Source organism: Acomys minous, assembly GCF_964271855.1.
Source record: "Acomys minous genome assembly, chromosome: 7".
NCBI classification, from domain to species: Eukaryota; Metazoa; Chordata; class Mammalia; order Rodentia; family Muridae; genus Acomys; species Acomys minous.
The window spans coordinates 103,842,974-103,862,975 of record NC_140488.1 but is presented as its reverse complement, the minus strand read 5'-3'; the positions used below and the strand labels follow the sequence as shown (position 1 = coordinate 103,862,975).

The window sequence follows — 20,002 nt, the reverse complement described above, 5'->3', positions numbered from 1 at the left end:
CTTCCTTGAACCTGGAAGGCATTATACTTCCAGAACACATGGAGACAGGGTTATAGGGCATCCAGTGAAGGACCCTCAGTGCTCCTGGGTCTGCCATTGGTTCATCCCCCCCCCCCCAGGCCTCATTTCCAGCTGAGAGCTTTAATTTCCCCATTTCTAATATTGCTATCCCATTGGCCTGGCATATAGTATGGCAACCATAACTACTTTGTGACCCTGTAAGAGACAAAGGTGAGGAAAGGAGGCTGTTTTCGTAACCTATCTATTGAGGGCCCACAGTGTGCTTAGCTCTGCAGTATATGCTGAAATATGTCCCTGTCCTCAAGTAGCTCACATCTAGCAGGAAAGATACACCCCAATCATTCCCAGCACAGACATTGCCGGGGCACATGGAGAGGAGGCAGACCAGACAGGGATGCTCAGACCTGAAGGATAAATAGATGTCCAGAGGTGAGGGGATGTGGAAAAGCAGTTCAGGCTGCAGGACAGACATGTGCCAAAGCCCCGGGCGGAAGAAAGCACTTTCGAGGAATAGACAAGAGGCCATTGTGGCCCAAGGATGGGTGTGGGGCGGTGTTCATGAGCTTAGGGCTTTCTTGTTCCTAGTCTCTGGAGTTTGGGGTTTACCCCAAGGCTAGGGTAAGCCTGGCTGGGCCTTCGAGAGGGTCTTAAAGATGGAGGAAAGCAGCTAGAGACTGGAAGTGGATATTGTATGGAATCCGTGTCTACAGGACTTGCAAGTTTGTTGGTTTAGGAGTTAAGGTCCAGAGGAGTGCTGGAGAAAGGGCAGACTTGGCCGGTTTGGGTGATTGGAGGTCCTTGGTGTCCCTGGGGCAGGGAAGGCAAGAGGAGGAGCTAACTAGAGGCTGGGGTAGGGATGTTTGTTATTTTTAGGATCCACTGTGTCTGAAGAGCCCCCAACATAAGACATGTAGTGCAGTGTGTACCAGACACCAGCTGTGCTTTCCTGGGCCCCAGAGTAAGGACAGGATGGTGAGGTCACAGGTGTGTGGCGGGAGCTGACAGGCCACAGTGTGCTCTCCTGCTGCCTTTTCCCTTTCAGTTGTCTGCTCCACTTCCTGTGTTATGCTTCACAGTGGCCCTGAGAGGGAAAGGGTTAAGTCAGTGAGCAAAAGTCTTCTCTGGAAAGTGGGAAAGGCGGGACTGGCAAAGCTGGCCCCTGGGAGCTGCAGCTGGCATAGAAGCCCTTCCGCTAGCCCAGCGCGGCCGCCCACGCTGCCTCCTTTGCTTTGCCTTCACCGTCCCTGCTCCCCCTCCAGCTTCTTCCTGGCTCCCCTAGTCCTGGCCTCCCTACCTAATCCATTCCAGGTGGAGGTGCAGCCCCTCTCACACTGCAGGGCAGCAGGGGAGGGGGTGAGGGAAGGTGGAAGTCTCTTTTGCTGTGCGTCTTTTAGGGTGAGTTTCCCAGTCTCTGGGACTGTTTCTTCTCTCTCTCTCTCTCTCTCTCTCTCTCTCTCTCTCTCTCTCTCTCTCTCTCTCTCTCTCTCTCTCTCTGGAAAATCCCTTCAGTGATCTCTGGCAATGATGGGGAGAGGCCCCCCTCCCCCAGACCCATGCTGCCTCCTTGAAGCGGTTTATGTGGTCTTGCTACTCTGTGCCTCAGTTTTCTTATCTAGAAAATACCGTGTAATTCCCACCTCTTAGGGTTAGTGAAAGGATGAAATGTCCCAGGCCCATTGTAGCCATGCTCAAAAGATGGCCCTGTCCTGCCATTTTGCCTTGTGGCCTGCATCCCTCAGTGACTTCCATGCCTCATGCCAAACACCTTGTCTCCATCTCCGTTCAGACTTGTACCGTTTTCTGGTTTTCTTTTATATTTATCTACATTTCTGCAAGTTTCCTGCCTTCTGATTCCTTGCCTTTGTCCCAGAATCTTTTTTTTTTTAGAGGGTATTGTTTGTTTGTTTTCTGAGATGGGGTTTCATGTAGTCCAGGCTGGCCTTAAACTCACTATGTAGCTGAGGCTGGCCTTGAACCCCTGGTCCTTCTGCCTCTGTTTCCCAAGTGCTAAGATTACTGCCATGTACCACCATGTCTAGCTTTCTATAGAAGGTCTTCTCCTCTCATAATACCTCTGTGTATGCAGTTCTCAGATTCGACCAGGCTTTTAGTGGGTAGGAGGGGAGATGCATGGGTTTGGGGGAGACAACCCTGGGGTCAAGACAGGGGTCAGAGGGATCATCCCTCTAGTGGCTTTGTCCTCATTGAGAGGGTAATTCTAGCCAGCGTGGCAGCCCTAGCACTGGGTAATTACTGTCCCCAGTGCTCCCAGCTGCAGCTCCACTCCCTTCCCTTCCTGTCCTCTGAAGTCCCCAGCTCCTCCCAGGGGTGGAGCTACCAACCCCTGTCCTTTTCTGGCCACTGGTCCAGGGAAGACCAGAGGAGGCTAGGCCTTTATAGCAATCAAGCAGATGGAAGAGGGATGAGCCGCTTGTGCTCTTAGGTGGCAGCCGTGTGTGTGTGTGCCGGTCCTTTTGGCAGTCTTTGTCCCCATGAATTGTCTTGTGTCTTATTAGTCTTTCTGTATGCGTATGTATAAGTTTGCCTGTGTGTCTGTATATATCAATGCATGTCTTTGCATCACTGTGTGTTGTGTACTGTAGATTATGTGATTTGGCTCAGTCTTAGCCCTGGAAGTTTCTAGCTGCTTCTCTCTGTGCATCTGCCTGTTTTCTGATTCTGTGTCTGTCACTATGTTCCCCATAAGTCAGTGTTCTAATAGTGGTGGCGGGGGTAGCGGATGGGGTGCCTACCTGCATCTTTTGGCTTTTCTTATCAGCTCTTGCTACTCTGGAACTTTCTTGCAAACTCGGCAATCTCTGTCCTTTAATCACATGCTTCATCTGACACGCCTTCCCAGGGACACATACTTTTGTCCACTTTTCTTTGTTTGTAGGACCATCCTGAGTCCATCTATGTATGAAATAAAAACACACCGTATTCTGGACAGCTCAAATGAAAACCACCTCCTTTAGAATGTTGCCTTATTCCTCCTTCCAAATATGATTTCTTCCCCCAGCTCAGCAAATTCACAAGAAATGTACTCTGTGACTACACAGAGACACACCTAGGATCTAGCCGCTGCTCGGTCGTTCTGGCTGCATAGCCTCACGTCAGTCATTTTCCTGTTTTATACCTCACTTTTGTATCCTTCCTTTCCTCCTTCCCTCCATTCTTCCTTTCTTTTATGTTATTATTATTTTTTTATTGAAACATGGTCTCACTGTATAGCCCTGGCTGGCCTGGAACTAGTTACATAGACCAGGCTGTCCTTCCATTCACAGAGATCTCTCTGCCTCTGCCTCTCTAAGTACTGGGATTAAAGCTGTGTGTCACCACACCTGTACTTGTTTCTTTATGTATCAAATAGCACTAATAGCTCAGAGAGGTATTAGGAGCATGTCACAGTAACGTGTCAACACAGTGACTGATCTAGAATAGATATTTAATATGCAGTTGAATTTCCATACCTCATATCATCTATTAAAAAGTAACAGCTTAGTGTGTTGGGGGTGTAGTATGTTTACTTAGTATGCTTGATTAGCATACACAAAGCCCTAGGTTGGATCCCACTCCCCACCATATGCACTGGTGCCTATCTGTAACCCCAGCATTCTGGAGGCGGAGGCAAAAGAATCACTATGATTCCAAGACCAGCCTGGACTACATAGTGAGTTCCAGGCTAGCCTAGGCTACAGAGTGTGACCTTGTTAGAGGAACAGGAGGAGGAGGAAGGAGCTGCTTTCAGGCCAGGCATATACTCTGTAGATGGACACAGAAAGATCATAAGTTCAAGGTCATCCTAGACTACATAGGGAGTTTTAAATCAGTCTAGGCTAGATATCTGTCTTTTTTTTATTTTTTTAATGACAACTTAAGTTCTAGAGAATTCTATCTATTCTTCAGATTTCAAAGGCAGATTTCCATTCAGGGACTGTCTGACAAATATTATATTAAATAGCTTCCTTGACATACTAGATCCAGAAGAGGCAGGGTCGTTTCAAGGCTGGGACAAGGGGCCTGCAAGGCTGCTGCCCAAGGGCCAGATCATTATCAGTATAGGGGGAGTAGCAGGACTGGCAAGGTGTTTTAGTAGGTAAAGATATTTGTCACAAAAGCCTGGGGGCCTGATTTCAGTCCCCAGAACCCATGTAAAGGTGGAAGGAGAGAACTGACTTCTGACTCACAGAGTTGCTCTCTAAGCCCCATCCCCTGGTCTCTGACTCTGTTTGTCCTCCTATATTAATAATTAATAATAAAAATAATAAATTAAAATGTAATAAATAATAAATCAACAAATTTAAAAAGGTAAACAGCAAAGCTATAAGAGGCCTAAATAACTACTTAACATGAGAGTCTACAAAGCTGGCCTCTCGATTTTTTGTTTCAATTCTTTTTAAGACAGGGTTTCTCTGTGTAACCCTGGCTGTCCTGGACTCACTCTGTAGACCAGGCTGACCTTGAACTCACAGAGATCCGCCTGCCTCTGCCTCCCGAGTGCTGGGATTAAAGGCATGCACCACCCCTGCTCGGCATGGCCTGCTCACTCTTAAAACTGGGGGATTCCACATTAGACTGTTGAACTATTGGAAGCTCTGAAGCACAGGCGGGGCTCCTGTGAGGGAACAAGTGGGTGGAGGGCATGGATTTGTCTGTCTGTGGTGTAAGTGTGGCGTGTGCGCCACAGTTTCACTTGTTCCCACCGTCCCTACTGCTTCATCCTGTCCTAGGCTCACTTCACACAGGGTACACACTTTACAGAAAGGTCCACCCCTTTACAAGGAAACAGTTCCTCTGTTTTATGGACAAGATTTCTTCTTTATTAGTCCTGTGTTTACTGGCAGCCATCTGCTTTACAATGGGTTTCTGTGAACTCTCCTCACAGGATATCCCTTTGCTTTGAAGAAATCCCTTCTATTTTACAGAATTTCTTCCTTTTACAGAGGAACCATAAAAAACGAAAACAAACAAACAAACAAAACCCAAGGAGGTGGAAGCAGGAAGATCAGGAGTTCAAGTTTGTTCTCGGCTAAGTTTGAGGCCAGTCTAGGCTACTGAGACTGTGTTTAAAAACAAACAAACAAACAAAACCCCAAAGAAACAAACAAAAGGTTGAAGGAGGGCTATGGTACACATCTCTAAACCCTGTGTTTGGGAGGCTGAGGCAGGGGAATTCCCATGAGTTTAAACTCAGCCTGTGCTACAGACTGAGTTCCAAACCATCCTGGGCTATATAATGAGACCCTGTCTTATAAAAACAAACTAAAAATAAACACCAAATAAACCTTTTACAAAAGCCTGTTTTGCAGGAGGACACAGCTTTAAGAAGCTCCTTGCTTGCCAGATGGCTCCCACTTTCTAAAAGTGTCTTTGCACTGCTGAAATTACCCCATATTTTTTTGCAGAACCCTTCTAGTCAGAAGACTGGTAGACTTCAGAGAAGGAGCTAAAGAGCACATTCCATAGGGCTCTGTGCGTGGATTCAGAAGGGACTTCTGCTAGACCAAGCAAGGTCTGGATGCAGGGTTACCCAGAAGGCAACAGAGACACGGGGCTGATGCTCGCTTGTGTTCAGGAGGCAGGTGGGGAGATGGGGGGAGCAGCTGTGCCCCATCTGAGAAACTCTCCTCCTTCCTCTTCAGACCTGGTTTCCCAAAGAACGCTTTCCATTTTGCTGTTCCTTCTTCTCCATTCCCTCTGTTCTCTGTTGCCACCTCAGAAATTTCAGCTGTCCCCAGGCAGTACCCTCTTAACTGGGAAAGACAAACTTTGGGGAGCTGCTGAGAGAAGTTTGCATTATCCTTGAGGACACCTGACTGCTGGGGCTATGTTTTGTTTTCCCTAGTTCTCACAAAGAATGGCCCCACACCCACCCATCCCGTGTTGTCCCCAGTTTGCAAATGGGAAGAATGAGTCCAGAGACCAAGAGCTGTTTGTCCCAGGGAATCAGAGAGTTAACAGCCAAGGCCCAGTGTGCAGCTCTAATAGTTGTCTTGAGATTAAGCCAAGGCTACAGCTGGGAGAAGGGAGACAGGATGCTGCTGGCCAGGGAAGGAGGGAGCGCTGGCAGCTGAACTTTCCAGAAAGAGATGCAGGAGAAGCAGGGTCAGGTTCCAGTGAGAATGGGCCAGAGGAGGAGTCTTTGTCCTCAAATTCAGCTAAAAGCTAAACCTGCTCTGCCATAGAAACCCAGAAACATGTCCGAGAGCACCTGCCAAATAGGCACATACCCAAACAATATTTTTGAATGATTTGGCTATTTTTTCTGTCCTGTGTAAATTTCATACAATGTATTTTGATTGTTTTCACCTCTCTCTCCTGACTTCTCCCAGATCCACCCCCCTTCCCTACCCACCCACCTTTGTATCTTTTTTTTAACCCCAGCAAGTCCACTTTGTGCTGCCCATGTATTCTTGACTATGTGGTTGTTCACTGGCGCATGCTTGATGCCCCAGTGGCTAGCACTCTAAGACAAAGCTGACTCTCCATCTCCCAGAAGCTAAGAATTGCCAATAGCTATTCATCTGGGGAGACTTGGGGCTTTGTGCCTGCCTCTCCTCCCCACGGTTGGGCTTTTTGTCTGACTTGATCTTGTGCGTGTTGTCACAACTATTGTGAGTTCATATGTCTACCTTTCTTTCTGTGTTCAGGCAAACAGAGTCTTCTTATCACTGTTAACTACCTGTGGCTCTGAAAATATTTCTGCCCCCTCTGTTACAATTGATCCCTGAGCCTTGGGAGGAAGGGCTGGGATATGTATGGATCACATCCATTCATCTCTCCCTTTCTCCTTTCCATTCAGGGCTGAGCACTCCACACTCTCTTATTCTCTGTACCCTGACCAGTGTGTGGGTGTCTGTGTCAGTTACCATCTACTAAAATCTTGTCACTTCTCTGATGAAGGCTAATAGGTGCAGTAATCTGGATACATCCACAAGGCATTAGGAGTTAGTTGAATACCATGTCAGGTTATTCTGTCCTATGCCCTGCTGTTCCATCCCCAATCCCAGCTTAACCTTCCATCTTCCATTATTCCCTTTTAACCCTCTGTATCACTGGGTTCTGTCTCCCATTGAAAGCCCCCTGCCATAGCCTCAGTGAATTTCCTGACCACGATGGGTATTCCAAATGGAACACACATACCTGAAGACTCAGCACTAACACTCAGAAGTAAGAGAAGGCATTTAGCGTTTGTTTCTCTGGGTCTGTGCTATCTCACTCAGAATGATTGTTTCTAGCTCCGTTCATTTACCTATATACTCCACAATTTCATTGTTCTTTTTTTCTTTTTTCAAGACAGGGTTTCTCTGTGTAGCCTTGGCTGTCCCCGGCTCACTTTGTAGACCAGGCTGGCCTCGAACTCACAGAGATCTGCCTGCCTCTTCCTCCCGAGTGCTGGGATTAAAGGCATGCGCCACCACTGCCTAGCCACCAATTTCATTTTTCTTAACAGCTGAATAATACTCCACTGTGTAAATGTACTACATTTTCTTTAGCCATCCATCAGTTGATGGACATCTAGGCTGCTTCCGCTTCCTGGTATGGGGACTAGAGCAGCAAGGAGCATGGACAAGCGGGTACTTCTATAGAAAGGTATAGAATGCTTTGGGTAACTGAGATATAGCTGGATCGTGTGTTGATCTGTTTCTAGGTTTTTGAGGAACTGCCACACTGATCTTCATATTGAAATCACCAGTTTGCTCTCCCACCATCAGTGACTAAGTGTTCCCATTCCCCACATCTATGCCAGCCGATAAGGATCCAGTTTTATTCTTTTATATGAATCTATCCATTTTGACTATACTATCTTTTCTCCAGGGTTGTTGGTCCCTTAATCAAAAATTCAGGTAGGAGTGTGGGTTTGTATGTACGTTCTCAGTTCTATTCCAATTATTAGTGTGTCTATTTTTATACCAGTACCACACTTTTTATTACTGTACTTTTGTACTACAACCTGAAGGGTAAGAGTCAATATTGCTATTTCTTTTCCTTTTTTCTCTGTGTAGCCTTAGCTGTCCTGGACTCACTCTGTAGACCAGGCTGGCCTTGAACTCACAGTGATCCGCCTGCCTCTGCCTCCTCGAGTGCTGGGATTACAGGTGTGCCCAGTTTAATATTGCTATTTCTTGAGCTGGAGCTCAATGGTCCAGTTTTTGCCTAATGTGTGCTGGGTTACAGCACTATCTCTCTCTCTCTCTCTCTCTCTCTCTCTCTCTCTCTCTCTCTCTCTCTCTTTCTCTCTCTCTCACACACACACACACACACACACACACACACAACATAGCCCTTATGGCCAGCTGAGGGCTTAGAGGTTGTAAAGATAAAGAGAGTGGATACCCCACTTTGAGAGCTGAGCTTGGGAGTATTTGGGCACTCTTAGGATGCTCAGGATATGCTTGCTGTCATTGCTAAGAGATGTGGGAATACAGTAGTGGTTGCACTGTACATACTGTGCTAAGCGCACTGCATACTGAAAGGGTGCATGGGACAGCTCTGGCGTTCTCTCCCAGCTGTGTACAGTTGGCATGTGGTATGGGGTGTTAGGAGATTTATGATGAGTTCCTGTGTGTGGGAACCAGTGGGGCTTGGTAGACCCAGAGGTGGAAGGAGCAGTGCTGGTAGAGAAGCTTCATGGGGGTGGGGGGTGGCTATATGAGTGTCAGCAAATGTTTTAAATTCATTATCAAGCAATAGAAAGATAGCCAAGAGAAAACCAATTTAGGATCTAGGTGGGTGGGATGGATGGGGAAGTAGGACGCACTGCGGTTTTTAGAAAGGAGGAAGTGGGCCCTACTAGTAGCTCCCCTGAGGGCAGGAATGAGATTTTCTCGGTGTCTGCACAGAGTCTAGCAGTTGTGAAATACCATTAGCTTACTTAGCTGGACTGAGGGACGCGCAAGAGTTCAGCAGGGCCATAAAGGGCCACAGAGATCCAGGGAAGATGTTTACATTTTCTCATGGGTAGAAAGGAACGTTCTTCTGCCAGTAGGTTGTGATCTGTCTATAAGAAGATGCACCAAGAAAGAGCAAGCCCTGGGGCAAAGGAGTCACTGAAGGAAAACAGGCGACACTGGCAAGAAGGGGGTCTACAGAAGTGGGAGGCAGGGCCCTTGGCTCTCTTTCCCCTCAGTGGGACCTCGCTTTGGCCAGATCCAGAGTTCTGAACTGAAACCCTGCTGTCCTGTGGACAGGGTTGAGTGTTTTCCTATAATACCAGGCTCCTTCCCTGTCCCTTGTGGCTTCCCCCTGAAGAGCAGGGTTAGCAAAAGAACCCAGGCGAGAAGCAGTCTACCTCAGTCAGGCATCACCTTGTCTTGTGACCGTGGGCTACTCACCAAGTCTTTCTTTGTCTTCATCTCTACACAAGAAACTGGATAGAGAATCCCTTCCTCCCTCCTCGGGTCTCCAGGGTGTCCCCAAGTCTGAATTTCATTCAGCTAGTCTATTCTATAGGACTGCTTGCAAGGAGGCAGAGTATGGGCAGGCAGCCTGTGCAGCTCTCATGTGAGGGTCACGTGAGTAAGGATAGGGGAGAGTGGGCCAGGGCAGGGCCATGGAGAATGGTAGGCCACCTCACTGTGAGAAGCAGCAGGGGACTTTAAAGGCAGAAGCCCCACAAGAGCCCCGCTACCTAGCTGCTGGCCTGGTGAGGAGGACTTGCCCAGGGCAGCTCACCTGCTTTGAGGTGTTAAGGGCTGGGAAGCAGATGGAGAGCCCCTGGGACCCTAGGACCTGTGTATGTCTATGGAGGGCTGGATAGCATTGCATTTGGCTTAGTTCGCCAGCTCTCTGGCCATCACCATCACTTTCCCTGGCCGTGTGTCTTTGCAACTGTGTCTACACCTGTGCCACCCTCCAGGTGATTCACCCTCTTCAACCCTATTCCCAGAGAGGACAGGGCAGGGCCTGCCACGATGTGCTGAGCTGGGCAGGATAAGCAGTTCTACTGGGCCAGAGGGGAGGAGAAGAGCACCCTGGCTGTCCAGGCTGGGCCCTGCCTGCTCAGGTAGGAAGGCACTGGAGGAAACTTCATCCAAAGCCAGGTACAGAGTGGAAGAAAGCCACTGGGACCAGGATCGATCGAAAGCACCCTTAGGCTGGGATGGGGCCTTAACTACCTGGCCAGCCTGTAGCCAGGATAAGGTCAGAAGTTCTGGGAAGCTGCCACAGAAGCCCTGGGGATCTATAATCCCCTGCAACTCTTTCTGCCTGTGTCATCTTGTAAGCAAGGGCACGGATGTCTCTGGGTGGAAACAGCAGGAAGAAAGTCCTGTGCTCTGTGTCTGTGTGTGTGTATATCCCTGAGCTAAGACCCCCAGATAGCATGGACATGTTTGTTTCAAGAATGTGACATAGGAAATTATGAAATGTGTCTGACTTGTATCCATGTTTCTGAGTATGTGGTGGCGTATGCTGTTATGCTGGTTTTGCGAATTTTTTTCTGACATTGTATAATGGATCCTATGTGGCTGTGATCTTTGTTTGTAACTATGCTTGTAGGCATTTAGAGGCATGTTGATGACATATATGAAGTTCCGTCGTCCTGTAATGTAAACAGCACGGTACCTTTGTAACTTGGTGAAACTGCACTTGAGTAATATATTGTGGTATATAAAGTGATATGGTGGCATGTGGGTAAGTGATTTTGTGTGAGATATAGAACTACCATTTGTCTTGGTTATATGTCTTTGTGCCTGTGCTTGATCTTATTTGTTGTTGTTGTTGTTGTTGTTGTTTTGCTTGTTTGGTTTGGTTTTTCAAGACAGGGTTTCTCTGTGTAGCCCTGGCTGTCCTGGAACTCACTTTGTCGACCAGGCTGGCTTTGAACTCACAGTGATCCGCCTGCCTCTGCCTTCATGGGGCTAACACCGCCCCACTGTGTGTGACCTTATAATTGATGGTTCCAATGCTCTGTGATCATATGTGAAATTATAGCTGCTGGTCTGTGAACTTGTGTGTGCCCAGGCTTTCAGGAGTGTGGGGACATGTGCTTGGATGTTTGACTTCATGTGCCCTGGCAATTGTGTGAAGCACTGTAAATTTCCATGTGTTTTTGTGACTTTGTGGACCCATTTGTGACTATCCACATATGAGACCGGGACATAGGCTAAAAGCCTTGAGATGAGATGCCACATGGCCATGGCACAGTGTAACTCATGGCTCAGTGTAACTTACACTATATGTTACTTGTAGCTGTGGGACACCTTGTTTGTTTGTTTGTGTTCAGTTGGGTTGTCAGTACATAGCCCAGGCTGGCCTCGAACTCACCATCCTTCTGCTTTAGCTTCCCAAGTGCTGGGCTCATAGGCATGTGCTGTTGCGCCTGGTGCTCTAGGAGTTCATGACTAGTGCTCAGTCCCTTGTGCTCACACCCTCTCCCTACAGAGTGTTTCTCATGGCCCCCTTCACCACAGAAAAGTGGCATCCAAGACTTTCTCACTCCCCTCTGCCCCCCCTCCAGCCACAACCACACCAATCCTGCACACTTTCGCTTGAGACATTTTGATTGTGTGTTGGGTGGGGGTCAATCATTGCTCCCCCAGGCTAAATCTTTTCTTGTAACTATGACCATGATATCCTCTAGAGTCTCAAACAAATGGGCTTAGGGGTCCTATGATAAGGAAGAAGAAAGTATGAAAAGGATTCCACTTTTCTGGATTTGCTGCTTTAAAGATGTTCTTGTACCTGCATCCTGGATACTGGGGGTGGGGGTGGGGTGGATGTGGAAGTAGAGAAAGGTAAAACAAATTGGTAAGATGGTGGGATTTTTTTGTTGTTTATTTGTTTTTGTTTTTTAAGATAGGGTTTCTCTGTGTAGCCTTGGCTGTCCTAGACTCACTCTGTAGACCAGGCTAGCCTCAAACTCACAGAAATCCACCTGCTTCTGCTTCCTGAGTGCGGGGATTAAACACGTGTGCCACCATGCCCAGCTGACACTGGAGTTTTAAGAAAAAAACTGTTTGCTTATGAAATATAGTTTTACCAGTGTGTGTATGTGACGGGCGGGACTGGAACCAAGGCCTTGCAAAAACTAAACAAGCGCTCCATCACTGAGCTAACTCTACTTCCCACTTTCATCCTTTCAGACACTTATATGGACAAAACTGTACACAAGAAAGTGCACATATTCTCAGGGCTTGAAGAAATAAAGCCAGGCGGTAGTGGTGCACACCTTTAATCCCAGCACTCGGGAGGCAGAGGCGGGCAGATCGCTGTGAGTTCAAGGCCAACCTGGTCTACAAAGCGAGTCCAGCACAGCCAAGGTTACACAAAGAAACTCTGTCTTGAAAATCAAAAAAAAAAAAAAAAAAAAAAAAAAAAAAAAAGAAAGAAAGAAAAGAAAAAAGAAAAAGAAAAAAAGAAATGGGATAAAGAAGCCAGGCATGGTGGTGCATGCCTGTGGGTCCAGAGCTCGGGAGGCAGAGGCAGGTTCATCTCTGTGAGTTCGAGGCCAGCCTGGTCTACAAAGAGAGTCCAGGACAGCCAGGGCTACACAGAGAAACCCTGTCTTGGAAAAAAAAAGCAAAAAAAGGAAGGAAGGAAGGAAGAGGATAAAGAAGACAGGAATGGTAGTTTATGCCTATAATCTTAGCACTTGGGAGGCTGGAGCAAAATTGTTATGCGTTTGAGTCTAGCCAGGGCTAAATAGCAAGCCCTTGTCTCAAAAACAAAAATAAAATAATTGACAGAATGAAGAATGGCTGCATAGACAGAGCTACAGGTATATACACAAACTTTAGGGTACTTACTTCTCCCTTCAACCTGGTTCAAGTCCAGAGTTCGCTTTAAGACCTTAGCTATCTACTGACAGGCATGGAATCACTATGCTGATCACAGAGAACTACTTCTTTATGGAAGCAGCCAGTCTCCACCTTGGGCCAGGTTCTCTGTCAATGCCTGGGAGAAAGGCTTCCTAGCAAAACAATGTGGCCAGTACAGGGCTCAGAGGAGCCTAGTCCTAGATACCTGCTAAGATATGCTACTTCCTCTTCTCCCTTGGGGTAAAATCAGTCACTTCAGGTCCAGTTTCTGCCTTTCTACAGGGCTGCACCAGGGAAACCGGATCCTGGTTAAAAGTTTGTCCCTTGACCCTGGCCAGAGCCTTGAGCCTCATCCAGAAGGCCCCCAACGGCTTCGTTCAGATCCAGGCCCTCCCACTGAAACCCCCGGCCCACGTCCTTCACCACTGAAGCGGGCGCCAGGCCCAAAGCCACAGGGTAAGTAAATGCTTCCAGTAAGAACAGAGAGATGGACCAGAGAGGTATTCAAAAGAAAAGGAGAAATTAATGGGGGGGGGCAGAAGAATAGGGAAGTGCCCTTGTCGCAAGGGACAGTGAGTGATGCCTATCTAATGGGCAGAAAGGTGTTGCCTGGGGCCAATATATCCTACTTGGATTTCACCTCAGTCCTGCTCTGTGCCTACCTCAGCACCCCCCCCCCAAAGCAAAGCATGGCAGTACATGCCAATACTCCCAAGCACTCAGGAGGTTGAGACGGGATGATTGTTGTATATTTAAAGTCAGTCAGGGCTACATTATTAGTACCATTAATCTTGTTATACAGTCCTGTTGGCATAGTAGTGTCTTAAAACACCAATCGACCAAAACAAAACTGACAAGGATGCAGCTTAATGGAAAAGTGTTTGTCTGGCATACACAGTGTTGTATATTTGATCTGTAACACAAAAGTCAATTCTGGGGTTTGTGAACTTAGATATAGCCCGGCCATGATAACCACCTCCAAACCCAGTGCAGTGATAGCTCTCCTCTCTTTGCCATCCACCACTCTAGTTCCCCCAAAGCCCAGCTACCTGCAGATGTCCCGGATGCTTCCTCCACCTGAGCCTATTCCTCCACCACCATCACGCCCTCTGCCTGCAGACCCTAGAGTGGCCAAGGGTCTTGCCCCCAGAGCTGAGGCCAGCACCAGTTCTGCAGCAGTGTCATCATTGATTGAGAAGTTTGAAAGGTGAGTCTGGTCCCTATCAGACCCTGTGAGGTAAGGGTGGGTGTGGGACAGGAAGGGCGAGTTGTAGGAGAGGCCTCTTGGTCAAGCTCATACTCTGCATCCATGTGTGTCCATCACCTACCTCAGAGAGCCTGTGATTGTCGCTTCGGATAGGCCAGCCCCTGGCCCATGCCCAGTTCCCCCAGAGCCAGCCATGTTGCCACAGCCACCCCCGCAGCCAACAGTGTCCCAGCTCCCTGAGGGTGAGGCTTCTCGCTGCCTATTCCTGCTGGCTCCTGGGCCCCGGGATGGTGAGAAGGTGCCTAACCGGGACAGCGGCATTGACAGCATCAGCTCGCCATCCAATAGTGAAGAGACCTGCTTCGTCAGTGATGAGGGGCCCCCCAGCCACAGCCTCTGTCCTGGGCCCCCTGCCCTGGCTACTATGCCAGTTGCTTTGGCCGATCCCCACCGGCCTGGCTCCCAGGAGGTTGACAGTGACTTGGAAGAAGAAGACGAGGAGGAAGAAGAGGAGAAGGAAAGAGACATCCCAGTCCCCCCGCTGGAGAGACAGGAGTCTGTGGAGGTACTGACCAACCTATGCTACCCAAGAGGCAGGGCCATGCAGAGATAGCAGGAACCTGGCTTTTGTACTTGGTTCTTCCCGCAGCTTGCTTCCATTTAGTCTAAGTAGCATCCCTGGTTTCCTAGTATGGAGCACCAGTAGCAAAACCCTGTTCCTCTCCCAAATGAGTGTGATTACCCAAATGGCCATGCCATATACTAAACGCCCATTAGGAAGGTGGTGTCACTTTCATCAGACAACTGCTAATGGGCCTTTTCTTTCCTATTTAAAAAAATTAATTCTTTTTTACATTACATTTATATATTTATATTATTACATGTGTACACACACACACACACACACACACACACACACACACACACAACTACCTACAGCAAGAAGAACCACAAAACAATCAGGAATTATATAAATGTTACATTCTTAGTGTTTTGGCTATTTGTATTTGGCAGCCTTGAAGAAAACATCTTTCCTATATTCTGAATGTAAATCAATATCTATCATATCTCATCATTATCAACTTAAACATCTAGACCTAAAACATCTTAACCCCCAAACAACTAAACTTAATTGTAAAACTAAACTATCTGATCTCCAACCCCATCAGAGATGAGAAAGATTAAATTTGATTACCTGAGTATACAGTGGGTACACGTTAGTAGCTTTCTAAATGAGAAGATGACAGAGACAGTTTGCTACCTGAACAGTCACCCCAAACTCTCTATAACATTGGAGCATCTTCTTCAGCCTTCTGGCCCAATATATCTGACAGAAATATTTGTGAGGCAGGCACTATTGAGGACTTGCTTACCCTGTCTTGGCATAGTGAGGCTATCGACTCTGCCTGCATCCATGCTTGGGCAGGGCTTTTCCATGACCCTGTAGCTGTGTGACACTGGAGACATCTCTTCCCTTTCCACGCCTCACTATAAGCCTCAATTTCCTTGTTTGTATGATAGAAACTCTCTCACATGCTAGAAAGACTTCTCAGCAACTGGAGGGGGACACAGAGCCAGGACCCCAAAGGGACCTGGGGCTCTAGGTGGTTAGGAAGGAATCCTTGCACTCAAGTAAGGTCTCAGCCAGAAGCAAGCACAAATGTGGGGTCTGAGGCCATGGAGTCCTGAGAAGAATGACACTCAGCAAGCGAGTAGCCTGCAAACAAGAAAGAGAGCCGACAGGCATAACCATAGCCATTTTTATAGTCCTGTGCCGTTCTCACACCCCACACACTCAGCAAGCCTTTGCTGATGGTGAACTGAATGAGTGAATAAATAGCTGATATTTACAGACTGTAACGTGCAGTCTGTTCTGTTTTTATTTATAGGAAATCTTTTGGGGTTGGGAGTGTAGGCAAGTATAGAGCACTTGCCTAGCATGCATTAAGCCCCAAGTTTAATCCCAAACATTACAAAAATTAAATTAAGAACTTAAATTAAAATGTATAAAATCGCCTCCATTACAAATTGACATTAGCCCTATTATTGTCTGTCTTTATAATGGGAGCGCTTAAGTATGGAAATAGTTAGGCAACGCATGAATGCTAATGAATGCTAGACGAGAATTTGAATCCAGCAAGGTGCATTTCTTAGTTCTTATGTTGATCCAGCAAACTATGCCCAGTGAGTAGAGAAAGCAGACGAACTGGTGCATGAATGTCTGCATGAGGGAGTCCATAGCTTCAGCATCACGGGGCTTTATGAGGGATGCAGCTACAGGAAGCAGATCGGGGCTATTTCAGGCTGGAACTAAGGTTGGAGCATCATGTGCAGCTATTGGGAAAAGCAATGTAGGAAGATCACTTCAGTCCAAGAGTTTGAGGGCACCCTGAGAAACATAGCAACACCTGATAAGTGAGTGAGAGAAGGGGGAAGGGAAGGAGGGAAGAAAAGTAGAGAAGGAGCCGCAGTTAGGGTAGAGAGGATGTATCAAGGGTCACTTCTCTTTTCCAGCTGACTGTGCAGCAGAAGGTGTTCCATATTGCCAACGAGCTCCTACAAACCGAGAAGGCCTACGTTTCCAGGCTCCATCTCCTGGATCAGGTGAATGGCTGCTCTGGGGTCCCAGGACTCTAGGATGGGGTAGGTAGGTTCCACAGAGGAAATGATAGGGCCTGAGCCTAACTTCACCCTTAGCACTAGAATCCAGAAATGGTAAGGTCTCTGGCTGGCCTTGAAGCCAGTTGTGATGATGTTCACAGTGTACTCTTTACTCCTATCTCCTAGCAGGTGGGTACCAGCCCCGTGATTGGGCCTTCCACGCTTATGCCTCTTCCCCTCATCTTGAATTTACCCCTCTTCCTGGAGCACATTCTCACTCTTGACTTTCTGCTTGACCCTCCATGCGCTAGACTCCCTAAGGGCGGGGATCTTTTGTCACTGTTTCATCCTAGCCTCCAGGGCAGTGCTTTATACAATAGACATTCGTAACTATTTGTTAACATAGAGGAATCGAATTCCAACCTTCTCTCTGGGCCGAATCTGCTTCTGACCTTGCTTGAGATCTTAACTTGGCATCATCGTTCCAGTTCCTAACTCCAGGTCCTAATCTTGGTGATCCGCACTTCTCACCATTGCCACTCTTAGCCTCAAGACCAGTACTGATATCAGAGACCCGCGGGGCTGCCCATAAACACTACTACCCTGGCCGGCAAGCTGCCGTCTCTCCAACTAAGCTCTAGTCTCAGCTGCGCTGAGCACCCCTGCTTTGCTCCACAGGTATTCTGTGCACGGCTGCTGGAAGAAGCTCGGAACCGCAGTTCCTTCCCCGCCGATGTGGTCCATGGCATCTTCTCAAACATCTGCTCCATCTATTGCTTCCACCAGCAGTTCCTGCTGCCTGAGCTAGAGAAGCGCATGGAGGAATGGTGAGGAGCCTCAGAGACAGTCTGCTCATTCCAGCATCGATGTACATGCTATGCCCTGATGTATTTCATTCATAGGATTTCATTCCTGGGCTGGGGATGGAGCTCAGTGGCAGAATTCTTGCCTAGAATATGCAAGGCCCTGGATTCCATCCCCAGCATCATAGAAATGAGTTCATTCTTACCTACCTTCTTCTCTTCTGAAAAAAAAAAATCCCAACCTCTCTTAATCTAATATGGAACACAGACCAGGGCCTAGCATGCAACAGCAGAATAGCAGAGCCCCTGAGAGTATGAGAAGGCTCATGAGATGGCTCAGTTGGTAGGCGTGCTTGCTGCTGGCAACCTGAGTTCAATCCCTGGAACCCGTGGAAAGATGGAAGAAAAGAAACGACGCCATAGCTGGGTGGTGGTGGTGGCACGCCTTTAATCTCAGCATGCAGGAGACAGAGGCAGGTGCATCTCTGCAAGCTCAAGGCCAGCCTGGTCTACAAACTGAGTTCCAAGACAGCTAAGGCTACACAGAAGGACCCTCTCTCAAAGAAACAAAAAGAGCTAAAATGGCTAGGTTCAAATTCTGCCTCTGCTACTTGCTAAATTTAAGCAAGCAAGCTTCTTTCTTTCTTTTTTGTTATGTTTTGTTTGATACAGAGTTTCTCTGTAGCCGTGGCTGTCCTGGACTTACTCTGTAGACCAGGCTGGCACTGGGATTAAAAAGGCATGTGCCATCACACCCAGCTTAAGCAAGTTTCTTAAATTGCTGTACCTTGGCTTTGTTTACATCTTTATTCATGTGTGTATTTCTGTTGTTTGTTTGTTTGTTTGTTTTTGCAGTGTTGAGGATTAAGCTTAAGGCTTTCACATGCTAGGAAAGTGCTTTACCACTGAGCTGTACTCAAGCTGTCCTCATATGTAAAATCAGGACAATAAGGGCCTACCTTGTACTGCACTGTGTCCCTGGCACTACCCAGCACAAGGCTAGGCACAAATCAATCATCAGCGTATGAGTAGCCCGTACAGAGTGGGTATCCCAGGATGATAACGTTTCTGGTGCTTAGGCAGGACAGAGTTAGGCTAAGAGTTTTACGGGCTGTGGCCTCGGCTCAAACTGAGTCTCTCAGCCTAATCGGCCTGTAATATAAGCAGCGTTTCCTAAGAAGGACGCCAGTTGAAAAATGGCTTTCTTCTTGAGGCTGGAGATTTGTGGGAAGGTCAGCAGGACCATGTCAGCCCCTGCTTCTACTCTAGGGACCGATACCCACGCATTGGTGACATCCTTCAGAAGCTGGCACCGTTTCTCAAGATGTATGGCGAGTATGTGAAAAACTTCGACCGGGCTGTAGAGCTGGTCAACACGTGGACAGAGCGCTCCACCCAGTTTAAAGTCATCATCCACGAGGTGCAGGTAAGAGTTGAAGCTGGATGAGACAATGCTTCAGGAGGAAAGGTCTCCAAGGACCTGGGGGAGGTGTCTAGCCAGACCTGAGCTTTTCTGCTTCTGTCACAGAAGGAGGAAGCCTGTGGCAACCTGACCTTGCAGCACCACATGCTGGAGCCCGTGCAGCGTATCCCCCGCTATGAGCTACTTCTCAAGGACTATCTGTTAAAGCTGCCCCATGGCTCCCCGGACAGCAAGGACGCCCAGAGTGAGTGTGTGCCCCTAGGCCCTCCTACTTCCCCACACTTGGAGCTCTAGATCCGACTTCCGTGGCAGGACACCAGCTTCCATTCACAGGGTTTGGTCTTCCAACGTTGTGTGCTTAAAATGTCAGAATATGATCTCTAAAGTAATGAGCCTGCGCTGTGGCTCTGTGGTTAGACTTCCGGATGAACCTCCTAGTTCATTACTCTGCCAGTTAGGAACTTCTGGCTGGAACTCTGCAGTCTAAGGAGCATGCTTAGTATGTCCTCTTCAGGAGGCCATGTTTTCTTAGGCTGAACCCAAGATTCATGTCTGGATAAAGTTGCATTGGAGTGCAAAATGAAAGGGAGCCGAAATCTCCAGAGCCTGAGCCCCTAGGCTGAGCGCCTAGCTTGAACCCTTCAGGCCAGCCCAGTTAGTGATTCTCTATGGGTTCACTCCTGAGTAAAAGCTGCCCCCCCCCAATAGACAGACTTCTAAGTTTTCATCATCCAGACTTAGAGCTCCACTCCAGACCCACTGGCCATCCCCACGATTAAACCTCCTGAAAGAATTCCAAGTGTGGTTAGAAAGCCCATGTTGCTTTTCTAGATTGTTTCCGACTTGTTCCCACATTTTATGCCTCTCAGGTTTGGATCCATAGGCTGAGACGCCTCCTCCACAGACTGAATCTTCATTCACTGACTCACTAGAAAAGTAGTTGGTTCAGATTCCTTCCCTATTGACCCCATCTGTACAGGGTCAGGACCCAGTAGAGCTCTTGAGTCTAGCCCGGTTGTTCATCCTTGAACTGATATGTTCATGTGTTCCTTGTTAATATCAGTTAAGTGTTTGTGCCTTGTGCTCGGCACTAGGAAGAATGGGGAGCTGAGTGATCGATGAGGCCCCTGACTCAGGGAGTGTATGTTTTAGTTTTAGAGAGCCAAGAAACTAATGTGACAAATCC

General features: G+C 47.8%; 1 protein-coding gene across 1 annotated transcript in view; it reads left to right on the top strand.

Moving 5' to 3' along the window:
* FGD1 (FYVE, RhoGEF and PH domain containing 1) overlaps positions 1-20,002 on the top strand; it is a 43,660-nt gene that overhangs the window by 5,935 nt on the left and 17,723 nt on the right. Inside the window, exons 2-8 of the mRNA XM_084790763.1 lie at positions 13,065-13,238; positions 13,812-13,989; positions 14,116-14,554; positions 16,504-16,593; positions 17,269-17,417; positions 18,663-18,819; positions 18,922-19,060. Of these exons, the coding sequence (XP_084646889.1) occupies positions 13,065-13,238; positions 13,812-13,989; positions 14,116-14,554; positions 16,504-16,593; positions 17,269-17,417; positions 18,663-18,819; positions 18,922-19,060 (1,326 nt within the window). The remainder of the gene's footprint in view (positions 1-13,064; positions 13,239-13,811; positions 13,990-14,115; positions 14,555-16,503; positions 16,594-17,268; positions 17,418-18,662; positions 18,820-18,921; positions 19,061-20,002) is intronic.